The sequence below is a fragment of the Aspergillus puulaauensis genome, chromosome 5, assembly GCF_016861865.1.
Source record: "Aspergillus puulaauensis MK2 DNA, chromosome 5, nearly complete sequence".
In the NCBI taxonomy this organism is placed as follows: Eukaryota; Fungi; Ascomycota; class Eurotiomycetes; order Eurotiales; family Aspergillaceae; genus Aspergillus; species Aspergillus puulaauensis.
This window is the reverse complement of record NC_054861.1, coordinates 2,216,589-2,243,992: the sequence shown is the minus strand read 5'-3', so window position 1 is coordinate 2,243,992 and position 27,404 is coordinate 2,216,589. Positions and strand designations below refer to the sequence as shown.

The 27,404-nt window shown below is 50.5% G+C and overlaps 11 protein-coding genes across 11 annotated transcripts; 6 read left to right on the top strand and 5 right to left on the bottom strand.

The window, feature by feature from the left end:
- Window positions 1-612: 612 nt before the first annotated feature.
- Window positions 613-2,627, top strand: pbs2 (mitogen-activated protein kinase kinase PBS2; the record flags this gene model as incomplete). The annotated part of the gene is made up of 2 exons (XM_041705908.1): window positions 613-2,169; window positions 2,223-2,627. The coding sequence occupies 2 exons, from the start codon at window positions 613-615 to the stop codon at window positions 2,625-2,627; spliced, it is 1,962 nt and encodes a 653-aa protein (XP_041558347.1).
- A 783-nt stretch (window positions 2,628-3,410) lies between these two features.
- glr1 (glutathione-disulfide reductase GLR1) lies at window positions 3,411-5,230 on the top strand (the record flags this gene model as incomplete). The annotated part of the gene is made up of 3 exons (XM_041705907.1): window positions 3,411-3,838; window positions 3,900-4,732; window positions 4,797-5,230. 3 exons carry the CDS (start codon window positions 3,411-3,413, stop codon window positions 5,228-5,230), a joined length of 1,695 nt encoding a protein of 564 aa, XP_041558346.1.
- An 887-nt stretch (window positions 5,231-6,117) lies between these two features.
- On the bottom strand, window positions 6,118-6,426 carry APUU_50863S (uncharacterized protein; the record flags this gene model as incomplete). Its single annotated transcript, XM_041705905.1, has 1 exon — window positions 6,118-6,426. One exon carries the CDS (start codon window positions 6,424-6,426, stop codon window positions 6,118-6,120), a length of 309 nt encoding a protein of 102 aa, XP_041558345.1.
- A 2,028-nt stretch (window positions 6,427-8,454) lies between these two features.
- On the top strand, window positions 8,455-9,866 carry CRF1 (glycoside hydrolase family 16 protein; the record flags this gene model as incomplete). The annotated part of the gene is made up of 3 exons (XM_041705904.1): window positions 8,455-8,539; window positions 8,599-8,879; window positions 8,997-9,866. The coding sequence occupies 3 exons, from the start codon at window positions 8,455-8,457 to the stop codon at window positions 9,864-9,866; spliced, it is 1,236 nt and encodes a 411-aa protein (XP_041558344.1).
- A 622-nt stretch (window positions 9,867-10,488) lies between these two features.
- On the bottom strand, window positions 10,489-11,811 carry APUU_50860S (uncharacterized protein; the record flags this gene model as incomplete). Its single annotated transcript, XM_041705903.1, has 1 exon — window positions 10,489-11,811. The coding sequence occupies one exon, from the start codon at window positions 11,809-11,811 to the stop codon at window positions 10,489-10,491; it is 1,323 nt and encodes a 440-aa protein (XP_041558343.1).
- Window positions 11,812-12,168: 357 nt separating this feature from the next.
- Window positions 12,169-13,743, top strand: APUU_50859A (threonine--tRNA ligase MST1; the record flags this gene model as incomplete). The annotated part of the gene is made up of 1 exon (XM_041705902.1): window positions 12,169-13,743. One exon carries the CDS (start codon window positions 12,169-12,171, stop codon window positions 13,741-13,743), a length of 1,575 nt encoding a protein of 524 aa, XP_041558342.1.
- Window positions 13,744-14,328: 585 nt separating this feature from the next.
- On the top strand, window positions 14,329-17,049 carry APUU_50858A (putative C6 transcription factor; the record flags this gene model as incomplete). Its single annotated transcript, XM_041705901.1, has 7 exons — window positions 14,329-14,430; window positions 14,522-14,592; window positions 14,741-15,143; window positions 15,215-15,296; window positions 15,356-16,142; window positions 16,196-16,506; window positions 16,574-17,049. The coding sequence occupies 7 exons, from the start codon at window positions 14,329-14,331 to the stop codon at window positions 17,047-17,049; spliced, it is 2,232 nt and encodes a 743-aa protein (XP_041558341.1).
- Window positions 17,050-17,243: 194 nt separating this feature from the next.
- On the bottom strand, window positions 17,244-18,952 carry APUU_50857S (putative MFS quinate transporter; the record flags this gene model as incomplete). The annotated part of the gene is made up of 4 exons (XM_041705900.1): window positions 17,244-18,268; window positions 18,321-18,389; window positions 18,442-18,795; window positions 18,859-18,952. The coding sequence occupies 4 exons, from the start codon at window positions 18,950-18,952 to the stop codon at window positions 17,244-17,246; spliced, it is 1,542 nt and encodes a 513-aa protein (XP_041558340.1).
- Window positions 18,953-19,673: 721 nt separating this feature from the next.
- APUU_50856A (putative TIM barrel metal-dependent hydrolase) lies at window positions 19,674-20,693 on the top strand (the record flags this gene model as incomplete). Its single annotated transcript, XM_041705899.1, has 1 exon — window positions 19,674-20,693. The coding sequence occupies one exon, from the start codon at window positions 19,674-19,676 to the stop codon at window positions 20,691-20,693; it is 1,020 nt and encodes a 339-aa protein (XP_041558339.1).
- A 1,103-nt stretch (window positions 20,694-21,796) lies between these two features.
- agdC (putative alpha-glucosidase) lies at window positions 21,797-24,777 on the bottom strand (the record flags this gene model as incomplete). The annotated part of the gene is made up of 7 exons (XM_041705898.1): window positions 21,797-22,712; window positions 22,762-22,870; window positions 22,927-23,391; window positions 23,457-23,528; window positions 23,580-23,823; window positions 23,908-24,515; window positions 24,570-24,777. The coding sequence occupies 7 exons, from the start codon at window positions 24,775-24,777 to the stop codon at window positions 21,797-21,799; spliced, it is 2,622 nt and encodes an 873-aa protein (XP_041558338.1).
- Window positions 24,778-26,017: 1,240 nt separating this feature from the next.
- LAD1 (NAD(P)-dependent alcohol dehydrogenase) lies at window positions 26,018-27,269 on the bottom strand (the record flags this gene model as incomplete). The annotated part of the gene is made up of 2 exons (XM_041705897.1): window positions 26,018-27,029; window positions 27,103-27,269. The coding sequence occupies 2 exons, from the start codon at window positions 27,267-27,269 to the stop codon at window positions 26,018-26,020; spliced, it is 1,179 nt and encodes a 392-aa protein (XP_041558337.1).
- Between the last annotated feature and the right edge of the window lie 135 nt (window positions 27,270-27,404).

Genomic DNA, 27,404 nt, shown 5'->3' with positions numbered 1-27,404 from the left:
ATAACTCAGCCTGAGCACAAAAAGAGGAGCTCTGTTGCATTGGCAGTTGTGCGCGAGATTAATTTATATCGATATTGCCTGCCAACCCAGCGCTGCGCGCGTGTCCAACACTCAATCCGCCTGTGGCCTTCGCTATTCCCCGCCGTCCCCCACAAGGTGTCTTTCCTTCCAGAAAACAAGGAAATTGCACGCGGGAGGAAAAAAGAAAAGAGCACCAAAACCCAACTTTCGCTCCCGAATCTCTGGCTTCTCTCGGAGAAAACACTGTCACTGTGTATCTTCGGCGCTGAGAGTCTTCGCTTCTGGACCAAGAGCTGACCCAAGGTTCTGCCCCGCGTCGAGAGTTGAGACTCCCCGGCGAGAACATTTCTTACCCGGGCGAACGCTTCTGCCTTCTTTCCTTGAATTTCTGTTTGCCAACGTCGTCTTTATCGCTGCTATCGCCTGCCTTGCTCTCCGACCGAGCCGATCTCCATATTCTGTCGGTTTTGCCTACCTTCATGTTCCCGGGCCGCTCAGTGCTGTGAGACGATCCGAAGGTGCTGGAGAACGTGCTCCGGCCTTGCCGCCTCCCGGTCTATAATATCTTGCGACGACGCGATTTCGCCGACCATGACTTCTGAACACGATTTCGCTACGGAAAATCCTCCGGTTTCTTTCCCTCATTCCGATGCCGACAATATCCCAATTACCCCCGACGAAGAAGTTGCACCGCCTGCCAACAAGACGATACCGGTCCTCCGACCGACCTCCGATAATGCCGCCGGGATCACCCCTTCCTCCACACATCTAGGCCAGGTCAATGCGGCTCGACATGGCGGCGGGGTCACCCCGCGTCCGCAGGCGTCCATGAGCAGTGCGAACCAGGACATCATGGCGAAGATGAAGGCCTTTCAACTTTCAAGACAGGGTGCACCGCCTCCCAGTTTGAACCAGGTTACCTCGACGGGGGCGATCCCAACGGCTGCTTCTCAACAAGGCGCGACGAGCGAACCAAGCCCGTCTGGCCCATTAGCCGGAAATAACCCATCAGTCATGAACGGCCCGTTGGCAGGTGCCGTTGCAGGGCGACTCCCGCCATCCCAGCGACCGGCCCCGAAGAATTGGGCATCTGCACCTTCTGTCGCTGGTGGGCCTCCTGGAACCCCGTCTCCTAAGGGTGGTCTCGCGGCGAAACGCATGAAGCCTGGACTCAAGCTTTCAGATGCTGGTGGGCCGAATGGTGCGGCGCCTGGAGGCCAGTCCCCCGCCAAGGGCCCGGCTGGGGGCGGAGAGACGGCCTTTAGCAAGTATTCGGAGTACATCGACACGAAGTCAGGAACCCTGAGGTTCAAGAACAAGGCTGTCCTCCATGGAGGCGGCATTGAGTTTTCGTCTGGCCAAAGTTTCAACATTTCATTAGACGAAGTGGATCGTCTGGACGAGCTGGGCAAGGGAAACTACGGGACTGTGTACAAAGTTCGACATAGCCGCCCCCATATGCGGAAACCGGGACAAGGCTTGGGTGGAATCGTTAGCCGACCCTGCGGAGAAGAATCAGATACAGATGGTACTCCGACATTGAAGGCACAAGATTCCTTGACTGGCGCTGTTATGGCTATGAAGGAGATTCGGCTGGAGTTGGACGAGAATAAATTTGCGCAGATCATCATGGAGCTGGATATTCTTCACCGATGTGTTTCGCCGTTCATCATCGACTTCTATGGCGCCTTTTTCCAGGAAGGTGCTGTGTACATCTGCGTCGAGTTCATGGATGGTGGCTCTATCGACAAGCTTTATGGTGGAGGCATACCTGAAAACATTCTCCGCAAAGTGGCTCTTTCTACTGTCATGGGTTTGAGGACTCTCAAGGATGACCATAACATTATCCACAGAGACGTGAAACCCACCAACATTCTTGTTAATTCACGTGGCCAGATCAAAATCTGCGACTTTGGAGTTAGCGGAAATCTGGTCGCCAGTATTGCAAAGACGAACATTGGTTGCCAAAGTTACATGGCGCCTGAGCGTATTGCAGGAGGTGGAATGCAACAATCAGGGAACTCCAGTGGAGGAACTTATAGTGTCCAAAGTGACATCTGGAGTTTGGGATTATCTATCATTGAATGTGCCATCGGCCGGTACCCGTACCCCCCGGAAACCTTTAACAACATTTTTAGCCAGCTGCATGTGAGTATTTTTTCCCCTCTGATTTTGCGCCGAATATGACTGACACTATCTAGGCTATTGTACATGGCGATGCCCCTGGTCTTCCGGAATCCGAATACTCTGACGACGCACACTCCTTCGTCAACGCCTGCCTCGATAAAAACCCTCAAAACCGCCCGTCATACAATATGCTCCTCCGGCATCCCTGGCTTTCCTCTCTTATGCAGCCCCCCTCTGAACCAAGTAACACCGATATACCCTCAATGTCTCTCGCTGATGGAACCTCGGGCGAAAACACGCCCCCACTTACCGACGACCAAGAAGTTGCAGACTGGGTCAGAGATAGGCTGGAGAAACGCCAAAACGGGCTTTCAAAAGACGCGGATAGACCAGCGTTGCACGCAGTTGCATTGGATGCTGTACCTGGAAGCCCACTCCTTGACGAACCTTCGATATCCAGTCTTTCGATTTCGGAATGATATCAAGACACATAGCACTATCTATACACTTGCTTTGTTTCTTTCTATTGCCATACCCCTTTTTGCTACCAATGAACTGAGAATTACTGGCGCTGGCGCCACCCAGGGAGCAGGCGGTGTATCTTTTTTTGGAACCATGTTGTCAGCTTTGGGTTAGCGCTATATTGCTACATGCATCGAGGGAAATTCAAGTTCAAGCTTAGCTGCTCGTTGTGGCTTTCTTCGAACTTGTCCCCTAGGTGATATGCGTGGTGTTCTCACCCAATAACACGATGTACACTCTAGTATGAAGAGTTCCCATATACCGTACTCAACTATCAAATTCCAATATGATATAGATGATATCTTCGCAATCCCTGCAGTATTGCCATGGCAGCTTTTAGTTATTAATCCCATCATCAGATTCTAGACTCTAGATTCCATACTGCTTATCAATCAGTGAGATGAGCGAGTGATGCTGAGTAATGACGCAACCGAGGAATCACTTGCAAAAGGAAGAGCAAACACCGAGAAGGCGAAAAACAAAAGAGTGGGAGATCACGCAATTGGTTTGCGCGGTATATGTCAGACTTTCTAGATTGAAATGGATGGATTTTGTTTGGTGTAGAGACACGTTTCTTCATTTTTGTAGTAGTAGTGGCCAGTGCAACAATAGCGTCATTCCAATCGCCGAAGCTCGCGAGTTCGGCTTCCCCGCCAGCTTTTCCTCCAATCTGCCTGCCTACATTATCCCCCTCCCTCCCCTCTTTTTAATCCGCCGGTGCGCGTCGTTAGACTCCCTCCATGCTTCCTCGCTCCTCTCTTCGGCCTCTCACTGCCCAACCGTCGAAGACTCGGCTTATTCGTCCGTCTTTGCTATTCCCGATCCGTCAATCTTCTCGCGCATACGGAGGTTACGGCACTGCCGCAACTGTCAGTCGAAGCACTATCAACAGGAACCTTAAGAGAAGCACCCTGGATTCTCAATCCCCATCGGCTATCTCGCTTTCTACTGGGTCTCGTCTCGCGTCGCTCACAAGACACTTCTCATCCACCTCCCCGGTCACGGATTCGAGCAACATGCCTCCTGTACAGACTCAGCAGTACGATTACATCGTGCTAGGTGGTGGAAGCGGTGGCAGTGGTAGTGGACGGAGAGCCGCTGGCTGGTATGGCGCAAAGACGTTGATTGTGGAAAGTGGACGCTCTGGCGGCACCTGCGTGAACGTTGGGTAAGGTGTATTCCTATCCAATGGTTGAATTATCGCAATTGCTAACCGAGGTCCACTCTAGCTGTGTTCCCAAGAAGATGACCTGGAACTTTGCCTCCATCACTGAAGCCGTTGAGGCGGGTCGCCATTACGGTTATGACATCCCCCATAACGTCGACGTCAACTACAATCACTTCAAGAAGCTCCGTGACGCGACTGTCGAGCGCCTGAACGGAATTTACGAAAGAAACTGGGGTAAGGAAGGTATTGACCTTGTGCACGGCCGTGCGAGTTTTGTTGAGTCAAAGACCATTGAGGTTACTTCCAATGATGGTACAACGACGCGGTATACTGCGCCCCATATTCTGATCGCCACTGGTGGCCGACCCAGCATCCCGGACATCAAGGGCGCCGAGCACGGTATCACGAGCGATGGATTCTTCGAGATTGAAGAGCTTCCTCCGAAGGTTGCTGTTGTCGGTGCCGGATACATTGCCATCGAGTTGGCGGGTGTTATGGGCACCGTTGGTGTTGACACCAACTTGCTTATTCGCGGCGAGACCTTCCTACGCAAGTTCGACCCGATGATTCAGAAGACCATGACCGAGCGATATGAAGCCGCCGGAATCAAGGTCCACAAGCATCACCCAGGTATTAAGGAGGTCCAGCTCCTTCGCGACGGCAAGGGCAAGGACAAGCTTCTTAAGCTGATCATGAACGACGGTTCCGAGTTGGAAGTCAATGAGCTTTTGTGGGCCATTGGTCGTCTTCCTGAAGTGGAGGACCTGCACCTTGACATCCCCGGCGTCAAACGTGATCAGAGGGGACATATCGTTGTCGACGAGTACCAAAACAGCAATGTCGATGGTATTTACGCCATTGGCGATGTCACTGGACAGGCTGAGCTAACTCCTGGTATGTCTTTCCAAATCTCCGTACATTACCTTTGAAAAGATTTTCTAACAATCCGCAATAACAGTCGCCATTGCCGCCGGCCGTCAACTCGGCAACCGCCTCTTCGGCGGCGCTGAATTCAAAACCGCCAAGCTTTCATACGACAACATCCCCACTGTCGTCTTCTCCCACCCCGAAGTCGGCACTGTCGGTCTCACCGAGCCCGAAGCCCGCGAGCGCTTCGGTGATGCCAATGTCAAGGTCTATCACACCCGCTTCGCAGCGATGTACTACGACGTCTTCCCTGCCGAAGAGAAGAAGAAGAACCCCACCGAGTTTAAGCTTGTGGTTGCCGGGCCTGAAGAGAAGGTGGTGGGTTTGCATATCCTCGGACTAGGCGTTGGAGAGATGCTGCAGGGTTTCGGTGTCGCCGTGAAGATGGGCGCTACGAAGAAGGACTTTGATAGCTGTGTTGCTATCCACCCTACAAGTGCAGAGGAGTTGGTTACCCTGCGGTAAATGGGGGGACTTGCTACTTTTGATATAGACCGTGGTGTAATAATCTCTTGTTAGAGACTGTCAAATATTGTGGTATTCGAAATAAATAATTGGGTATCTTGGATTTCTGCTTATAGACATATATATAAAAGAAAAGAACTGTGAATGAACGTACTTGCGTCATAAGAAATCGAAACAGTGTAGATGATACGAATAGAGCAGCAGTAAATGACGTATTCCTCCCAAGATGTCACACTGCGTGTCCTCCTTGCACCCGAATAATCGGGATGAAGGGATATGCCACATACCACCAGGGTATTGCATATCCCAGATAAATGGTTAAGTAACCCAATCCCTATAATAATATAGTGATCGGATCACTATTAGTGCAACCTATGACAGCACGAAACGAGAATCCAAGAACAGACTAGTGCTTTTCATCCTGCTGTATATTTCTCTTCCGGCTTTGTGCAACAAAAAAAAAGCACATATATATAATATATGTACTCGTGAGCACGTCTGTCAGACCTGCACCCAGAATGCGCTCCCCGGAACTCTCGTGAGATGTGTTCGTGTAACCATTATGCATGACTAGTTGAATTCGGGATTGAGTGGATGGGAGCTGGTAGGCTGTTGTTCTATGGAATGCGGCGTGGCGATAGTCCAGCAATCATCGTCTTATATAGTTATATAGATGGTATGGTAGAGGGCTGAGATGCGTTGCGGGGTCGGTAGATCGAGTGATTCTGGTCACATGTCGCGCATCTGCCTTCGATGAGGCGTCTTATGGTTGCATTGCAGTTGCGTGTTCGAGAGGAAGAGAGAAAGTGATAGGCAGGCATCACTTTTCGATAGTCACCGCTTTATTGAGGAACCTCGGTATTTGGCGAGGTTCCGCGCATGAAGACTTAGTTGAATATCATAACGGCAAATGAGATTAGACAGAAGCAGATCGGAATGTAGACTTTGCGGTCTGAGGGTTCTGGGTCTGAGATAGGAAGCGCAGAGGAAACAGCGAGGGAGACAGTTGCGGGCGAAGGAGCGCGAGAGATGCAGGTACTATGGGGTCGGGAGGAGGATTTCGATTTCGGCGCCATGTTGGTCTGGTTTTGAAGGAGCGTAGCTGTGTATTCAGTGCATATTGAGGTGAAAAAGAGAGGAAATACAAGAGAGGGCTGTTGTTGAGAAGGAGGGGAGGTGTAAGGCGGGGGAATCATCCCACAATGCCTGAATCAGATCACGGGTGCAGCAACATGATGTCGGGGCAGGTGTTGATTTGTTGAACCGCCTGACCGCCAGCCAATCGCGCTTGTTGTTCTCGTCACTCCCCCAACAAAGACGGTTTGGGGATGGGCTTAGTCACCGCCAAAATGTCAGGCAGCAATCAGGCATAGATAGTAAGGCAGAGATATTTCGGCATCGGCAGTTCGAGCCCCGGAGTGACCGTTTTGCGCGCTTTTCTTTATTGCTGTCTGTTTTCAGTTTTACCCCACGGTCGGCTTTGTTTTCCTTTCCATGTTGCTGGTTCATCACATGGACCTTCTGTACCAAGGGTTGGTGGATACTATTCTTAGGGCCACTTCCTCCATTCTCCAAGCCACCAGATGAAGACAGACAGACAGACAGACAATTCACATGACTCAAGGCCTGCTCATGATCAAGGAGACGGCACAGGGGAGCTTGCAAGGATGAGGCAGGATGAGGCTCGGCACAATGTCCGGCCGGGACTAGTGCCCGTGCATCTTCCTTCCTTCCTCCCTTCCTCCGTCTTCGTCGGCCTTATCAGTTGGCTGGTGGGTTCGCCCAATTTTTGACTTTACTGATGGTGAGACATCAACCTCTGGAAGTGATGGTGAACCTTGTTGACTTTCTTTGTGAAGGAGACCTCACTCAGCACTGCGCGGGCAGCAGCTGGCAGCTCTGACAGCCTGACAGTGATTTCAAGGTTCAGTCGCAGCAATCCAAGAAGTCGCAGCAACCCAAGACATCTGTAACAGACTTCAGACACGATCAACAGTAAATCATCATTCCCTCCCGGCGCCGGGCTGGCTGTCCGAGGAAGAGACGCGAGTCGTGGTGGAGCCGTGTGATGGGGCCGAGCACTTTTCTACCGTGCACGAGCAAATCTTTTCCTCCACGCCGTGGACAGAACGCTACCGCTAAAGGGGACTCCGCTGCAGTAGCTCTCTTTAAGGCGGCCTCACCTGAAACTAGGCAGCGTACTGATTGGGCAGAGTGCAGACTGCGGACAGAATTAAGCGACCAAAATGCAACCTTGGGTCTGACTCGATTGTTGAGCAGCTTTTCTGGTTGTCAAGTCGAATGCGGTAGGAATGATGAGGATAATACTATTGCCACAGCGGAGACACGCCAGCTCCTGCCTTTATTTTCCGGGCTCGTGGAACTACTGTAACTATCTCTTTTTGCTCGGCATAAGCGAATGCATTGAAAACCAAGATTTTTAGCGCTTCCCCGGGCTGGGTTGGACCAGTGATCCTCCCGACTTGCACTTGTTTCCACTCACCTGAATCCACTCGCAGACGAACCATCATGGTTGTCGTCTAAATGCATGGACACTATGATGTCTTAGACTGGGTCACCTACGCTGGTGTGGGTACGCCAGATCGATGGTCACTTGCTCCATCAGGACCATCACCTTGCTGCTCAGTCAATCACATTGTCAATTCGACTCAGACTTTGAGACCAGTGGCCTCTCAGCTTTCAGCCACATCCCTGGGGCCACTTGGACTTGCCGCTGCTGCGCTGCATGAGTTCATTCACACCCCAAGTTGCAACCAGGGGTACAGCTGCCTCGCTTCCAATGATGTTTGTGGCCCTCCAGATTGGCCCCCTCGGGCCCAGGACTTACTCACACAGGAGCGCCCTTGTTGGTGGTTGGACGTATCATTCACTGGGCCTCTTTGACTCTGTTGCTCAGGGGAAAGTATTAATAGCTGCCTAATCCTAACGGCGGCTCAAAGGCCCTCGGATACATCTACCCCAACCCTCCATCAACTCTGCCATAGCAACGGTCTTGTCCTTCGCTTTATCTCTCTTTCTTTTTGCTTTTTCCGTTGGCGGAATCGCAATCTCGCCTTTTTCTGGGGCACACCTTCGTTGCGATCACGCCAGACAAAAGCTTACTTCTAAGATCCTTACATAAATAGACTGGGTCCTCCCGTCTGCGGATTTGTCCGTTTCTCTCACTTGCCTATCGAGAGAACTTGCTCAAGCAACAATTCGCCATGTATCTCAAATACGCCCTCGCACTGGCATCAGTGCTTCCCCTCACTTTGGCTCAGACATACTCTGACTGCAACCCTCTGAAAAGTACGCCCGCTTGTTGAATTTCTTTTGTGGTCAATCCAATACTAACGCGATGTAACAAGAGACCTGCAAGCCTAACCCAGGCTTGAACAGCAAGACTTTCTCTTCTGACTTCACCAAGGGTAAATCTGCCCTGGACGGCTGGCTCACTGCCAGTGGCAATGTTGAGTTTGGTGATGATGGTGCCGAGTTCACCGTTGCGAAGAAGGGAGATGCGCCCACCATTGACACTGATTTCTACTTCCTCTTTGGTAAAGCCGAAGTTGAGCTGAAGGCTGCTCCCGGCACTGGTATCGTGAGCAGCATTGTCCTCGAGTCGGACGTTCTTGATGAGATTGACTGGGTAAGTATCATGATTGCTTTTTCCCTTGTCTTTGTTTCCACTACGACAAGAACATTTCATTTCTGACCGCATGTGCATACACGCGAAACTTGAGCTAATTGCGTTTGTGTTATACAGGAGGCTCTTGGTGGCGACACCACTCAGATCCAGACCAACTACTTTGGAAAGGGTGATACCTCCAGCTACGACCGTGCAACCTACGAAACCGTGGCCACTCCCCAGGAGACCTTCCACACCTACACGATTGAATGGTCTCCCAAGTCGGTCTCTTGGGCCATTGACGGCAACACTGTTCGCACTCTGAACTACGCCGATGCCAAGGGCGGAAGCCGCTTCCCCCAGACCCCTGCCCGCCTGAGACTCGGCATCTGGGCCGGTGGTGACTCCGACAACGAGCAGGGTACCATTGAATGGGCTGGTGGCCAGACTGACTACAGCGGTGCTCCCTTCACCATGTATGTGAAGTCTGTCCACATCGAGAACACCCACCCCGCTGGCGAGTACACCTACTCGGACACCTCAGGTGACTGGCAGAGCATCAAGTTCGACGACTCCAAGCCTGATGACGATGACACTTCATCCAAGACGACTTCCTCCACCTCGAGCGAGTCTAGCACTTCGTCCGGCAGCAGTGAGACCAGCAGCAGTGAGACCTCCACCTCTACCTCCAGTGAGACCTCGACGTCGACAACCGACAGCGAGACTGACAAACCAACTTCAACCTCGACAGGCACTACCGACAGCTCTGAATCTCAGTCCGAGTCTGCCTCTCCCACCTCGACTGGCGGCTCCGGCTCTGATTCTAGCTCTGATTCCGGCTCCAGCGACTCCGGCTCCGACTCTTCCAGCCCCTCGGGGTCTCAGGAAGCGAGCTCTACTGATGACGCGTCTGCACCCGATTTCACCGGTGCTGCTTCGTCTCTGACTAGCTCCGCCGGCGGATTGATAACCGTCTTCAGCATGATGGCCGCGATGCTACAGCTGTAAATTACTTGTCCATTTTTTTATTTTTATTTTTTACCTCGCGTGTTATTTTTGAGGGCCGTGCACATACACTCAATGCAAATATCTGATTGACTGGACATTCTCAAGCGAGCAATGAGGTTGTAGCCGTTTTTTTCTCCACCTTGTTATCGCCGTTGCTACCTTGTTCGAACTTGTTACTTGCCCCCGTCTTCCCCCTTTAATTTCTCGCTATCAAGGCCTGACATTTTTCGGGGGATATACTACCCTACCCTAATGTTTTCTGGTTCGGTTCTAGCCGATGCTAGTTTGATGCCTGCCTTGAATGGTACTGTGTTATGACTTGGTGGTTTTATTTTTTTTTCTCCGTCTTTCCTTGATGCACCTTACCCAATGCTTGGATGCTATTACTACCCACAAAAGATACCAAGGTACTTATGACCTGGATAATAAAGAAATACCAAATTCTTGAAACCAAAGTTGCTACCTACTCCGTGAAGAAAAAGTTAAGCGCATGTGGATGTATAGGGTAAATCTGGTAAATAGCGTGCCAGATCCAAACGCCACTAACGCTCAAGGGTCCCTGTGTCCGTGGGTATCATATCTCATTCTGAATTTTCGTCATGACATGCCAATTGTGGCGAGTTTAATGAATGGTGTTTCTTTTCTTCTGGAGAGATTGCTGTATCTTTTGGGACAGATTCCTCGCTATATTAGCGACAGGACGGTGGTGAGTTGTCGCTTCGTGGAAAGTCTGTGATATGGTGAGTTTTGGGTAGAGGGGGGATGCATCGTCGCTATCATCGGCGGGCGTGTCTTGCTGAGCCGGCCTGAGGAAAGAAGGAAGCGAAAGGCTGGGAGGAACGATGGCTTCTACGAAAGCTATGAGTCGACTAGCTGAGTCTTTGGGCGAGTACGTGGGAGCCGTTTCACTTTCCCGATCCACGATGTTCTCGATTGACTCGAGATGGTCGTCGAGGGTGACAAGGTCGGCGGCAAGTGAATCAGCCTTGGATCGCATCCTTGCCATTAGTTGCTCGATATACTGTTCACGACGTAGCATCTGGGTGGATAAACGGGCATCCTGGGCTATGGAAGATCGGGAATTCGGTTTCACATTACCCGCTGCAACTAGGCTGTCAACTGCCGATTGGAGGTCGGCCTTGAGGGTGTCAAATTTCCACCCTGCAATTCGGATGGCGCGCCAGCAACTCTCGAATTCGAGGTCCAGTTCATGCTTTGTGCCTGGGTGTGCATGTTTCAGCCCACGCTGGACGGTGCGGAGCTGAGACTCTGTTTGTTTCAACGAACCCTTGAGTGGAGCGATTTCATGCAGGGTCGCATTGAAGAGAGATTCCAAGTGTATTTGAAATGAGAGAACGGCTTCAATTGGCGCCGATTGGCTGTTTTTCTCAGGGCTGAAAGACTGGAGAAGATGGCTGCGACAGGGAGATGGGTATAATGCCGAAAGTGGATCCATGGAACACATAGATGGATACTGTTGCAGAAGTTCAGGCAAAATGAGCAAATGTGAGATTCCCGCGAGAAGGATGAGGTTGATAACTGATCGGATTGGTGTTTCAAAAAGTGTGAAACGGGTCCGTGTTTGATCCTTGGATGTCGTAGTCGAACGAGCGTTCTTGTTTGGTGCGTCGGAAACAGCCTTCTTTTCTTTCGTGGTCTCGGCAGAGGGTTGATGTCTTCGCCTGATATTTGGACTTGGCTGCTTTGCTCGTACCGCTGGCGCAACCCAAGATGCTTCGGAAATAGGCGTCTCGTATATTGAAGGCATAATCAACTCTGGTCCAGACACCGAGGAGGCAGTAGAGTCCAACCCATGGTTACTTCCATCTTGAGTTCCAGTTCGAGCTTGCCTAGGGGTCCTGGGCGAGCGCTTGACCGTCGTATCTTCTCTCTCGGCATCAACTGAAGCCACCACCCATGATTCTCCAAGGCCTGAGGTAGACATCGAGTTGATGCGATGCTTTTGTGTTCGCGATATTAAGCTTTGGCCGTTATATCGCGGGCAGTGCTGATTAGAAACGAACTTGGCGCGTATCGTTCCACAACACAATGAATATGAAAGACACACGCGTCCGTATTCCGGGAGCAAAAAAGGGAAGCAGTCAGTAAACCGTGAAGAAAGATGGAAACCCGATCTCCTATACTCTGTCGATCTATTCTGGACCAAAAGTCGCGGCGGGGAAGAAAACATCACGGGAACGCTAGTCCCAACTGGGCTATCACGGGATTCTCCAAAAATGGGGTCGATCAATCAAATAATTTGCGATCAACCGGAGAGCACGTCGTTCTTCATCGAGTCAACATGCGTCGGATATCTCCTTTAATACGACATTCAATACCACCTAGAAACCCAATTGGCTACCGATATTCCCCAGGGAGAGTTCAATGGCTTTCATCCACATCTTCACGCCTTTGCTCGTGCTCTGATCAACAACCACAGCAACAGCCCCCGGAAAACCAACCTGCGTCGTCGGCTGACTATCGCGCATTGGGGACCGCCCAAGACCTTTTTACCACATCTATCTACAGTCCCGGATCACCCCTATTCCTTCCGAACGGTGCCCATATCATCAACAAGCTTACCTCCTTCCTCCGCACACAATATCTCCAATATGGATTCCGCGAAGTCCTAACACCGACAATCTATAAGAAATCGCTCTGGGAGGTGTCCGGCCATTGGCAAAATTATAAAGATGACATGTACGAGGTGCGCGGGCGAGGAGCCATGGGAAATACAGACGGAGAAGCTGGGGAGAACGAGTCCTACGGGCTGAAACCAATGAATTGCCCGGGGCATTGCTTGTTGTTCAAGTCGCAGAACCACTCTTACCGAGAACTTCCTATCCGCTACGCCGATTTCAGCCCGCTTCATAGAAACGAAGTTTCTGGTTCGTTGAGCGGTCTCACACGCGTTCGGCGATTCCACCAAGATGACGGCCATATCTTTTGTCGCCCGCAACAGATTAAGGGGGAGATAAAATCAGCGCTTGGATTTGTTGATTTGGTGATGACGACGTTTGGTTTGGGGCCATATCGGCTTGTGCTGTCGACAAGGCCCGAGAAAGATTTCATTGGTGACGTTCAGCTGTGGGATAGTGCCGAGAGTCAGCTGCGCGAAGCTTTAGACCAGACAGGGAAACATTGGGCGATAAATGAAGGCGACGGCGCATTCTACGGCCCCAAGATTGATATTCAGCTTCAGGACAAAGCTGGCAAGTATCATCAATTATCTACTATTCAATTGGATATGAACCTACCACAACGGTTTGAATTGGAGTACCAAGTCGCGGAAGGAGAGGATGACTACAACCCCGCTACACCTGGAAGGGCGACGCCCGTATTGATTCACCGCGCGAACTTTGGCTCTCTGGAGCGTTTTCTCGCACTGCTCATTGAGGAATATTCCGGTCGCTGGCCGTTCTGGCTATCCCCCCGACAGGGGATTGTATTGACCGTGAATCAGGACGAGGCTGTTGTGAAGCAAGCACATGAGGCGGCTGCAAAGATATCAGGCTTCAAAGCTCTTGATCAGGGTGTTGTAGGTGAAGGGATACCGCAACCTCTGTCAGCTGTGGACTCCACATTCCTGGTCGATGTGGACGCAGGTAGCCAGACACTAGGCAAGAAGATCCAGCGGGCGAAGCAGATGAAATACAACCTCATCTTCATTCTTGGCCCCAAGGATTTAGCGAACTCTCGTCTTACGGTCGATATTACGGGTCAGCTGCAAAGCAAGCCTGACCGCAGCGCCCAGACGCTGCGGGCCGTGTTGGCTAAACGGCTCGGTGAAGAAGTGCTGCAGAATCCGCGGGCGATCCCGGTGCCGATTGACGAAGTTCACGATTTATTGGTGCAGTTGGAGAAGCACTTTGTATAGTATATACTGCATCTTTACATACCTTGTATATCTTAAGGTGGTGGATTCATGTACAATAGTTTAGCCAGTAGAGAGAATAATAATGGGTCCAGAGTGCAATCGACCAACAAAGAATAAGCAACCAAGGATCGCGTGAAGCTTCCGACTGCGCAGCCAGCGGAACCTTGAACAATTAGCCCGCGATAAATTTTCGAGAACGAGGGTGAAGGCCCATCATGGAAGCGATGATTCGCTGCCGATCGTTGAATTTTCCCAAACCAGACAATCGTCACCATCACACCTGAAGCTTCGGGTCTTCGACTTTCTCTCCAGTCCCCACCCAGTCCCGGTCCCAGACTCCAGCTTCAGGCGCGCAGTACCGCAGTCTCACTCTCCCCCCGCCTTGCAGTTGATGTCGCCGACTCGCCGTGCCGCTCAGCCCCTCATGAGGAGATTGAGACTGTCATAATTTGAGTGACTTTATTGGCCTCGCGACTTTTCGGAAAGCAGAGCCTCTGGTTATAACTGAGCAGGGGTTCTGGCGGACTACCTTCTCCCCTCCTCTCTCTTGATTCTTGTCTTCATGGCGATCTTAGCGGCCTGCTCATGGTCAAAGAAGCCAAGTCCTCGGATATGGCCGACGTGCCAGTGAAGGCCAATCCGTCGAGGAAGAGCGCCTTTTCCTGTGAAGCTTGTCGCAAGCGCAAAGTGGGTTTCCTGTCACTTTCGTCCTGCTGCTTGAGTTCGGATAGATTCCGAAGCTCTGTTCCTTCTTGCTGACCGTCAATTCGTCGTCTAGGTGAAATGCAACGGAGCCAGCCCATCTTGTTCACGGTGTGCAGCACGAGGAACCTCGTGTGTCTATAGCTTGTAAGTCGAACTTTTAATTAAATGCCGTAATCCTTCGTTGGCAGCTCATTCCTCTTTGTTTTTGTTGGCTAGCCTTGCATAAATCATGCAACCTATCCTTGGATACTCGCCGATCTTCCCTATCGCTTGCTAACCATTCATGCTCTAGGGCACCGACCTTATCTTACACTAAACAACTAGAGAGGCGAGTGGCAGAGCTCGAAGATGTTCTGGCAAAGCACCGCAACGAACAACCCCGGGATGTTGCCGAAGGGAGCCCTTCCTCCGCGACCTCGACGGGTGAGACCAGCTTGAATTCTCGGATTTTTAACCGAAAAGGGAATGATACAGACGACGATCAGGATCTATCCAGAGACTTTGAAGGGCTGAAAGTTGAACATGATGGCCGGGTTTCCTTCCATGGACCGACAAGTTTATTCCAGCTTCCGAGCGGTGCACTCAACCCCGCAGCCTCAAGCTCCCAGCTTGCTGCGCAGGCAGGGGAGCGGAAAGAAAGACTTGTTAATAATGCATGGCGCGAGAGAGCTATTGAGCAGATGGCTACTATGCCTGTATGTCTTTACAACCCTCCTTTGTGTTTGGGGTAACGACAATTGGCAACTGACCGATTATTGCCTTCTAGGAACCATTTCAATTCCTCCTTGACTCACATTGGTGCTGGATCCAGCCGCTATTCAACTTTGTCTACAGACCTGTATTTACTCGTACGAAATCTCCACTATTATACGCTCTCTTATATCATTACTAACCTATAAACTACAAGGCGATATGAAACTCAACGGTCCTTACTATTCCGATGCCCTGCTTAACGCTATTTTGTCACATTCTGTGCGGTGGTGTAAGACTGAGCCTAGGATACACTCTATTTTAGAATCATACGATGGTGGCGCTGCGTTTTGGAATCGCGCAGTGACAGGGCTTCACGACTCACTCAAAGATGGCCATGTGGATATACCTACGATCCAAACGCTCCTCCTCCTTAGTGCACGTGAATGTGGACAGGGCCATAGAACCCAGGCATGGCTGTATAGCGGAATGGCATTTCGCATGTTAGATGATCTAGGCATCACAATCGACAGCCGCAAATATTCTGATTCCGCCCAGCTGAGCGATGAGGATATCGAGATTAGGAATCGCCTGTTTTGGAGTTGCTACTTTTGGGATAAGATAGTGTCTCTATACTTCGGCAGATCCCCGACATTACAAAGCTCACAGGGTTGCCCTCCGAGGACTATCCTGGACGATACCTCTGAGCTTGAGCCTTGGATCCCTCATGGTATTGTTTTTGCGGACGGCGCTCAATACCCCCCTACTCCGGCCCACTCGACCTCTTGTTTTATAGAGATGTGTGGATTGATGGAGATTCTGAACCAGATCTTGATTCATATTTATGACCACAACCGCCAGATTTCTGAGGCAGAGTTCCATACTTGTGTTCGTGAACAGTCCAGTAACCTAGGTGGATGGTGGGATGATTTACCCGAACATCTGAAGCTTATCCCGACAGCTCTACCTCCATACTCCCCTCCCAGTCACATTGTGACTTTGAAGTATGTCGCGCCACCGAATAAACCCCGTTGACATTACTGACTTTTCGCTATAGCTGTGTCTACCACACTATCAATATCCTCATTCATCGGCCAATCCTTTGCTCAAAATGGACTCGAGAAGCTTACGACAAGAGCCACTTAGTTCATTGCATGACGTCTGCAACTGCCATCCTTTCCATATTTGGAATGTACGAGCGGACTTTCGGAGATGGCCGCGTCGTTCTCTCAACCGCCTACAGCGTGTATACGGCCGCATCCATTTTCCTTCTCGAGATCCAGGCATTGAAATATGCTGCTCCGGGGACTCTGGATAAATTGAAAATTTGCATCCTGGCCTTGGACCGAGTTCGAGTATCCAGTCCTGGTATGCACCCGGAATCCACTTGTTTGTTGAAGCATTTTGATTAACCAACCATTTTCATGCTACACAGTGATTACCACAGCTTTAAACCTCGTATACCAGGAAATCCAACGCCTCCAAGTTGACCACAACATTGCCTTATCTATCCCACCACCAGACGCACCACACCACTCAACATCGCATACCGACCCTCCCTCCACGCAACCTCCTCTTAATTTACAAACAACCTCCCATCACGTTTCTACGCACCAAAGTACGTCACCCTCAATCTCTCCCGGGGGTGCAGATATCGGCACATCCACAAGCCAATATTACCCCTACCAGCAACCCATGCAAGCACCGGAGTTCGGAGCACCTCCACAGAGTCTCCCTCGATTAGCAGTGATGCACGACGTTGGCAGTGAATTACCGGAAGCGTTGATGTCCTTGGACAACCCCGCTTCCTACGAGATAACCCCCGAGGTTTTCGAAGCGTTTTCATATGCGGAGCCAATCACAACGAATGTGACGCCTGCTGAAGGGTACGGATGGGTTGGTCGGCCTTGACGACAGCTATTTGAAGGATGAAAAAATGATTGCACGTTCATTTTATGTAAACTTTGTATAAGTTGCAAAGCAATGGGGTATATAGCAAGTTCATCACTGTACATAGTTAAATCATCAAAAAAGGGGTATATATATAATGCATGCAATCAAAAACTGCGAAACATCAGATCCAAAAAAGATGTTCGTAAATCATCCTATTTCCGGCCTTCAGCTTTCTCTTCAGGTTTAACCTTTGCACGCCACCTGAGATACCAGGGCCCCTCAAAAAGCTCACCCATTCGCTCAATATCCACCCCTTTAGTCTCGGGCATCCAGATCCCAAGAACAATCAATCCGACAAAACAAACCAGCGCCCAAAAGAGATACGCACCCCAGTCATGCAACGACACGAACATGTTCGGCGTCACCCGGACAACTGCAAACTGAAAGAACCAGTGCAGCGACATACTCACTGCATAGCAAATGTTGCGGATGCGCGTGGGGAAAATCTCCGTCCCGTAGAGGTAGGGAATTGTACATAGGCCGATGGACCAGCCGACGGCGTAGACGAAGATCGATGTTATGGCTGCATCGGAGGCGGGCTTGTTTATAGGGTTTGTCCCTGTGGGGCGTAGAACTCCCATGTAACAGGCTAGGTAAATATGCGCGGCCATTTGAAGGGATAACCCGAGGAGAGTGCAGCGGCGGCGACCTAGATAGTCGATCAACCCCCATGTAAACGCCATAGTGAAAATGAGCTTGACGATTCCGTAGGCACCTGAGGAGACGAGGGAGATGGCGTCTCCCGTGACACCTGCGGTTTCGAAGATGCTTGAAACATAGTATGTAATACCATTGCCCCCGGTCCACTGTGATACCGTCTGCATGGCCATTAGGAGCCAGAAGCGTTGGCGGTAATTGGGGTTCGATTGGGTTTCCTTGAATGCAGTCCAGTTGGTAGTAAAGGATAAGGTGTGCGCTCTGAGACGGGTTTGCGTGGTTATGAGGCGGAATTCATCATCTACTTCTGGAGAAGATATGTCTTTTCCGCGGAGGCGAGCAAGGACGCCACGGCCTTCGTCAAGGCGACATCGTGAGATGAGGTAACGAGGAGTTTCGGGAAGGATGAGCGAGGCCATGAACGCGACTCCAACGGGAATTATAGGGATAGCTTGCACCAGGCGATATTGCCGTGGTGTTGCTGCCATATGGACTTGAGCGGCGTAGTTGATGAAGAAGCCTATTTATAGGTTAGGCCTGTTTGAGATCCAATGCGACGGAGACCGTCTTACCAAGGGACAAGACTGCCAGCAAAACAACCATGTAAATGCTAACAACCAAACCTCTTGTACGTGCAGGGGCTAAAAACCCGGTCAGCAGCGTCCAGGTCTACCAGGCACGGTCTTGACTAACCAATTTCCGATAAATATAGTGGCGTCACGACGGTCAACGCCCCGGCACCGAGACCGCTAAATATCCTAGCAAACAGCAACAGTCCGTAAATCCCAGAGGAGAACACCTGAATGAGCATGCCGAATGCCCAGACGACACAACTTAATCGCCATGACTGTAGTCTACCCAGCCGGTCATTTAAGTCCAGAGATATCAAGGCTCCGAGCGCCGCTCCAAGGATGTTGAATGACGTTATATTCGCCGTGCGGTTCGCTAGCCCGGTTGGGTCATTTGTCCAGTTCGAGGAGAGGAGGTTGAAATCAGCCTCGAAGGAATCCAAGCGCACAGAGGCGCTGTATCCGCCCTCATCGTAACCTAAGGGGAGTTGAGTATTAGTGAGAGACCGGGGAGAAGAAGAGTAAAGGAGATAGACTGCACCTTTAGGGATACTCCCGCAAGCAATGGTGATGATAACAAAGACGTAAAATGGAGGAGCGGTCCACCGTGACCTGTCCACCTTCAACCGCCTCATGGCCGGCGACTGGGCGGGGCGGTCCAAGGAACGGTGCTCGGTGTGATTCCGTCAAGCCCGCTCCGTAATTCGACATTCGAAATTCGGCAGAGTGATCGGATGCAACGAGGTCTGCTGGCGCGTGTGGGAAGGTGGAAGATCTCAAGGCAGCTCGGCCAACTTCCGAACTTCGCTGACGGTCACGCTTTTGACTCTCTGCAAATCCTTGCAGTAATTTGTCATCTGCAACCAGACTGTCGCCAACAGCGAGCGGTATTCGGAGTGCACAGCGACGGGCAGGAGTCCGTGATCTTTCCTGTATCCTGGCATCGAGGTTGGGGAAAGCCAACTGAGCTTCAAGTCGATTGAGCATCTCCTGACAGATCCACAACACCCACCGTTGCTATAGGCGGGCCGGGCCCATTTTTATCCAACAAACAGCCAACAAGCCGGATCTATATCTGTATCAAGAAATATGCCGGGCTCCGGCTGACCCTCCAGCGCGAACTGTGCGAAGACCTGCACTATGGCGACGGACAACAATTGGCCTTCTCGTGATAAGCTCCGGGTTTCGCCCCTTAGTCCCCGAACCCTCAGCCTTATTCAGTCTTCTGTATCTCTTCCCACTGCTCATTCCCCATAGATTCTTCAGAGCATCAATAGCTGCCTGAGCATCCAGTGTCTCTAGCTCTTGATACAGCGCTTCAAGAGACATATTGGGGACTGAGTACAAACATCCAGAATGCCGGCGCTGTCAACTATTGCTGCTCGGCCCTGCTTGCTCACGGCGTTACCTACCCTTAGGACCGCTGCTATCAGACCGAGATTAGACCTTTCTGGGCTCTCCAAGGCGTTTCTAAATACTCCGTCGACCAAGCTCGGAAGTCATGAGCCAGTGAAAAGCCGAGTCCCTCCCAGATCGTGGGACAGCCACATGCACGTCGTGGAACCTCGATATCCACTCATCGCAAACGCAGCATACAAGCCCACGCCTCATACAATCGAGGACGCAATTGCCTTCGAATCATCCCTTGGAATTGAGAACGTTGTCCTTGTTCAACCTTCCATCTACGGATTTGATAATTCATGTCTTCTCGACGCCCTCCGGCGCATTGGGCCGTCACGTGGGAGAGGCATTATTGTTATAGACCCAGCTAATACAGAACCCGCGACATTGAGAGCATGGCACACATTAGGCGTACGCGGTGTTCGAATGAATTTCAAATCGTCAGGGAAGGAACCGACTCGTGAGGAGCTAAGACGAACTCTTCTCGAACAAGCAGAACTCATCCGTCCGCTGGGATGGATGATCCAAGTCCACACGGCCATGAGCATGATCCCACTATTGGAGGAAGTTATCCCACAGCTCGGGATCAAGGTCTGTATCGATCATTTCGGGGGCCCCGATCTACCCCAGGTGGACTGGGACAAGGGGGAGTCTTTCGACCCATATTCTCTTCCGGGGTTTCCGTCGTTAATTGCTTTGCTCAAGGCTGGGAAGACATATGTGAAGATCTCTGCACCATATCGCCTTAGCAAGGACGAAAAGTTCCGAGACCTAGAGATTATAATTCGGGAGTTTTTACGGGAGGCGACTAACCAGATACTCTATGCTACGGATTGGCCACATACTAGGTTCTCTGGTATCAATGTCGAGCCGTTTACGGAACAGTGTCTACGGATATGCGGCTCGCAGAGTTCTGCCGAGAGAGTATTTCGATTGAATGCCGAGGAACTGATGGATTCCAGTCTTGGTTTTTAGACGCATCCAAAACGTTCAAACTCGAGATTTTGTAAATACACGCCCAAGATATCGCAACACCTCGTCCCATTCACCATGGTGATCCACAGTGTGATCATCTAGTCAGTATCACCCTCCTTGACAGTCGAGGTACAGATATGCCTGGGGTCCTACACAAACAACAATCAGTTCAATCCCAACAACCGCAGCCAACACGAGAATCACAAGGCGGGGACACTCACAGCAGAATGGCAGCACCTCGGCGGCCCACCAGTCGGACATTCAAAGTTGAAGGGATTCTGGTTCGAAACATCAACACCTAAACACCGAAACACCTCATTAGCATCATGAACCAAGCCAAACACGCGTGAGCATCTGTTTGCATCGCGCAAGTCATATACCGCAATGGCAGAAACAACTCAAAGGGGACGTACATTTAATTCCCTCAAAGGAGACCTTGGAACCCTTGGCCGGCAGAAACCCGTCACAACAAAATGGGGTCTGTAGGAGGGATCCGTCCTTAGATAGTTCGCAAAACCAGGGCCGGCTCGCCATGGTTGGGGCAGTTAGGGAAAGAGCCACAAGGAGGCTGGTTGCTGATATAGAGAAATGCATTGTTGTTGTTTCTTCCTTTTTGTAACCGTCGAAGGTGGTTGAAATTGTGTATTTAGTGGACAAGTATATGTATAACAAAGAGTGCGAGAACCGAGATTATCTGTACAGTTAGTCGCAACCTGTCGATTTGAGGTTAGGTGGTTGGATGCTGGAATGTAGACCACGGCCTCTTATTTACAAAGGGGTAAAGTGGCCATTGGGGCCTTGCTACGAAGGGATGCAGGGTGCGTTACTTTTTCTTAGTCCCTCGCGACAGTTCTCAACAGGCACCACACCCCTTGCATTCTTGTTATGTTTGAACTCTGGAGAAAATCGTGCGGATGACGTGTTGAGTCCACTAAATCTTGTGAATGCGCGTGTCGACCCTGAGTGCTTACTGCTTAAGTGACCAAGTACGTAGCTCAAGAACCTGTTCTTAGTGGACCCATTGGAGTATTATTTATTTTGAGTTTCCAAAAGATTGCATACATAAAGGCAAAAAGTAAAGGCAGACGAGTGTGCTTTGGTCCCTAAGCTAGTTTCACCCTCGTGGGCTTCGTAAGTACCAGCCTCTTGTTTACCACTTGCTTCCGGTTCTGAGTAGAGTTGGTTGATGTCTGACCGAGCAAGGTGACGCTCTCAATGTTAACGGGGAAGTCACGCGAAAACTGCCCATCAATGGACAGGAAGTCATTGCGATACTCGAGCTCGATGTTAGTAGTATTGTTCTGCTCAAGAGAGTCTCCGTCGTCGACGTAAAGGCTACCAGAGGCCGTCCCGTCTGAACCGGGGGCGACGATGAGCTGGAAGGGCTTCTTGCGTAGCTCGGTAGTTGTCATCGCACCGGATGACCGGAGCGGGATGATGCTCCCGCCGCGGATGTGGATGGGGATATCGGTTATATCAATGTCGGTGAGGGTGATCGGTGCACCTTGCCCTTGGATTTGGGTGCCCGTGTAGAACTCGTAGAAAATGTCATCGGGAAAGTATGCATCGACAGAAGTTGAGTTTTCCTCGGCGACGGGACTGATAAGTAGAGCATCGCCGTAAAAGAACTGTAGGTCATTGTCAAAAGTGTTTTCGTCCTCGGGATACAAGTAGAATAGCGGCTGTAGGAAAGGCTCGCCAGTTTCGCTCTGTCGCTGGAAAGCAGTGTAGATATAGTCAAGTAATCTATATCGGATGGTGATTGCCTTGATTGCAGCATCGGTCACCGTTTCCCACTGATAGAACTCCTGGGGAGCCGAGCCATACTCATTGTGGTTGCGGTAGAAAGTATAGAACGCCCCGAGCGAGGCCCATCGAGCACACAGCTCTTCGGTGGTGTCTGAACCAAATCCGCAGACGTCAGTCCCCATCATAGGGATTTGGAACATTGACGCGAAAGCTATCATCTGGGCGATCGAGATGCGGTACTGCTCCCATGTGCTGAGACTGTCGCCGGTCCTGTGAAGAATTAGGGTTCGCACGATGCAACATACAAGGCTCTACATACCAGTGCCCGACATGTGCCCCGGCACCTGCATAAGTGCTACGAGTGATGATAAAGGGCCTAACGTCGGGACGACGTTGCTGCATTGCAATGCGGGAAGCGGTGCTCATCACTAGGTAATTGGTCAGGCTATATGATGAGGTATATAGCTTTTGATGTCGCACTTACTAGTTCCATAGATATTGTGAGTGTCATATTCGGCATACCCTTCTCCCGCGTGGATAATATCTGTTTGGATGGTTTTGTCGCTTAGGAGACCGGCATCATTCTGGATTTTGTACGGCGGGTAGAGAAGGTTGCGGTTAGGTAGTCCAACTTTATTCCCTTGCGATCTCTCCAGATATCGCTTCGAGGAGTTAGGCTGAAAGCTGTCGGGGAAGCCAGGCAACGGACGAGGGTTACTGGGCCGGATATCGGGTGGATCGGGTGGGAGGTCGTTTTCAATCGAGTATGTCTTTGGGTCGGTGCAGGGAAAGGGGCAGAAGTTTGAGGCTTCATTCATATCAATCCACAGACCATCAATGTCGAAGCCAGTATCAGCATCAAAGAATTTGTTGAACTCCCCATTCCAGTATTCCTGAATCTCCGGATGGAACCAATCGGGGTAGACGGTTACACCAGGCCACACGGCACCTAGACGTGGATTAGCTTTATCCTACACCAGCATAAATTGGTGTTCTAAACTGGCCATATATTACCCTGGTAGAGACTGCCATTCTGCGTCTTTAGGAAGATATCCTGCTCAACACCCCGGTGGTAACCGGGATTGTCTAGTACTCGTCAATAGTACTCTTGAAATGGAAAGAATCGACGAAACTTACCGGACACGCTCACCGCGGGATCAACCATAACTATATAATGCTGATCATGGTCGTGGAGGTAATCGACAAGCTCTTGCATGTCCTTGAGGGGGAATCTTTCGGTGTCAAGTGTAAACACTCTTCTCAACTCCATATAGTCGATGTCGGTCCACATAGTTTCCAACGGAATTTTAGCCTGGCTGTAATTATATACCACCTCAGCCACCTGATAAATATCACGGTAGCCGTATCGGCATTGATGGAACTGAAGAAAGTTAGTAACTGCTTGTTTGAGCTAGCCCGATTTCTGTGGTTTTGTATTGCTGGTCGAGGAATGAGAATAACGTACACCAAATGTCCAGTAACTCTGCATGGCAGGAAGCCCAACAACCTCCGCGTACTGCATACTGGCCTCCTTAGGGGTGGAGCCGGTAAAGAAGTAAAAATCAAAAACACCCCCGAGGATATTATACTCAAGATATTGCTTTTCATCCTGAGTCTTATTGATTTTGATGTCCATACCGTTAGAGTTGGCCAGAAAAACGCCATGAGTGCCATCACTGCCTCGATGGTCGTAGTACACAGGGTGACTGCTGTACAGATTGGTTCCCGGATCAATTCCGTAAGCATCACGATTCCACAAAGTGCGAGTGTAGTTAGTCGTCTCCAATCGAAGAGAGTCTGTGTGCTCTCCAAGGCCATACAGATTAGGGTCATCGGGTAACCAAGTGCGGATATTTAAATACTGCGATTGAAAAACGAGATTGGACGCGGAAGTATCAAAAAGAACTTCGTCTTCTCTAGATACTGTAAAATAAAAGGGGTCTTCGGTGTAATCAAATTTAAGATCGGAGCTTTCTCGGTTGCTATTGCCGCTATCTGCACGCGGCAGAACCGACTCAGGGACTTGGTAGACCTGTTCATCGGCATCGTAAATCATGACATGGAGACGCTGGTCTAGGAGTCATATAAGCATAAGCGCAAAGCTCGCCAAAGATCACAAATACCGACCGGTTTGGTACTCAACCAATAACTTCAAGTCTCTCAAATCAGTGCCATATGTGTTGCAAGGTGTCCCAGCGAGGGTCAGGTCCGCGGACAGGGTATTGTCACCTTCCTGAATATTCGATGCCTTATATCCAGGACAACTTTGATTGTTTTGCCTGGGCCCGATCACTGCAGCCCCGACAAGAGGTAGGACAAACAGGGCCCTCAACATGTTCAAAGTCGCAGATAAATTGAATCTCTCTGGATTTCAAAACGACCAGCGGGATATTGCCACGACTTATATATTCTTAACCTGATGGCACGAGGTGCGTCAAAAATACAGTCGATATGCATAACGGCTCTGGCCGACAATATCAAGACTGACAAGAATGGGAAGAGACTCGCATGGTTGATGTATTGATCGGGTTCGAGATGCAAGGGAGGGGAGTCCGGACCTATCCGGATAACACTTCCTCATGGACCATGGTTGAGACCTCTCTCAGCGTTGCAATGGACATCGCCATTATTATGACGAATATTATTTCCCCAGCCCAATGTGCATTTTGGAGACTGGATTTCATTTAGTTATCGGCGATCATGCCAGGAATAGGCATGTTCTGTGATTTCCTGTCAAGTTGATGGCGTGTAGATCTTCGTCTCTAGTGCTGCAACATGCAGGCAACTCATGGATGCGAACCATCAACAGTTTCCAACCCCAGGTTTAAAGGGCCGGGTTCCTCGACGCGTTCAGGGAGAAGACGAGCTCCCGACCACGGTTGGGTTCTGGAGAACCTGGGGCCGTAATAGTGGGATTCGGGTTCTGTGACCAGGTTGTATCAATTAGTAACTAAAACATCACTCCATCCATTATGCACTTTCCAATAAATGCAAAGCTGATGGATAGGTCTCATACTATGCGTACGAGAGCTGGGACGCCAGAGAGCGTTTTAGGTGGAGATCAACAATAGACACCTTAACTGGATTTTCTGTTGCATGCATTGTGGCAGAGCGTTCATATACAATAGTGAACCGATTTATTTATTTTGACGATAAGAACGATGTACCTAGAAGGGAGAAAATATGATGATTTGCAGGGAAAGGGAGTTGAAGTGCAGCTGGAGTTGGAGGTGGACCACCGTTCCTCATACGCGAAGATGCCCTGTGGGGCAGTGTCAGCAGCCTAAGGTTAGGTTCTCCAGGACTTTGGGGAACACGAATGGATCCTAGCGACTGGTAACTTTTTCAGATCCTTCATTCCACACATGATTGAAGAAAGAATATGAATGAATTTCTACCAAATCTCTATTTCAACCTGCATGCATCTCTAGCAAAATGATCGTAAAATATCACAAACGTCGTCACAATGCAGGAAATATACCCAAATTCATACGCCTTCAAATAAAACGAAACAACAAAAACAATGATACTAAAGGTGACGAACCGCCCTTGAAACGCCCACCTATGTTGCTCCATCATAGGACCGATGAGACCTGTATCTTCTGACCAGCGGAAGCAGCCTCAACATCAGCAGCTGAGCTCATGATTTGAACCTTGATCGCTCCTGTCTTAGGGTCTGACGCCGTCTCAAAAGCCTTCAGTGCGTCTTCAAGTGCATAGCGGTGGGTAACCAGCTTCTTCAGGTCGATCACGCCGTTCTTAACGAGACGGATAGCGCGAGGCCAGGTATTGGAGTACCGGTATTGATACTGTAGGTCAATCTCCTGAGTGCTCAGGCGCATAAATGGGATTTTAATCTCATTCTTTCCGACACCGATCACGAAGACTTTACCGCCGAACTTGACACTCCAAATAGCTGACGCGACACTGCTCTCAACCCCAGTGCACTCCAGCGCAAGGCGAGGCCTCAAAGCGTCGGGACCAGCACCCTGGCCGTCGTTGAATGCATTGATAATACCCTCTGCACTCTCTTCCGCAGAAAGACCGATCTGCACCTTGTAGGTGCGGACGTCAGGTACAAGTTCCTTCGCGAACTTCAGGCGACCTTCGTCGATATCGGTGATGACGATGGGAGTTGCGCCGGCAGCGCGGGCACTGAGAAGAGTGATGAGACCGATGGGTCCCGCACCAGTGATTAAACAAGGGTCACCAAGACGGAGACCGCTGCGCTCGATTGCAGCCAGAGATACACTCAGCGGCTCCAACATAGCACCATCCTCGTAGCCCATGTCACCAATCTTGTGGCACCAGACGGCGGGATGGTTGACATAGCGCCGCAGCAGGCCATCCACAGGCGGGGTCGAAAGGAATGCAACTCTCTCACAACCGTTGTAGCGGCCAGTAAGGCAGGGTTCGCAGGCATTGCAGATAATGTTAGGCTCAATCGCAACCCGGTCTCCAACTTTAAGCGAAGTGACATCTGGGGCGACTGCAATAACGTCTCCGGCCGACTCGTGACCCAGAATATGGTCTCCCGTAACGATCATGGGACCAATGCATCCTGCATGCCAGAAGTGCACGTCAGAACTATATTGAGAAACCAATTGTCAGTCAAGCCAATGCGGGGAGACACGACGTGGGGCGTGAATTGTCAACTTACCCGCAAATTCCGGTACTGCGCACTTCGACCGTTACCTGTCCAGGATTGAGACCCTCGCCACTCTGTACTTCTTTGAGAGTCGGCGTGGACTCAGCCACCCACAGGTCGTGCTTTGGGTTGGTGAAAACACCAATGTTAGGCTTGTCAAGGCCAGTTGCAGTAGCCATGATGTTTCAACTGGTGGTGTTCACGGTCAAGGGAGCTCAAGAGGGAGAGGCAGAAGAGGGTGAAAGAACAAGAGGGAAGAGCAATAGTGAAGGCTGGGGCACAACCAGCTTTAATAGTTGCCCCTCCATGTTATA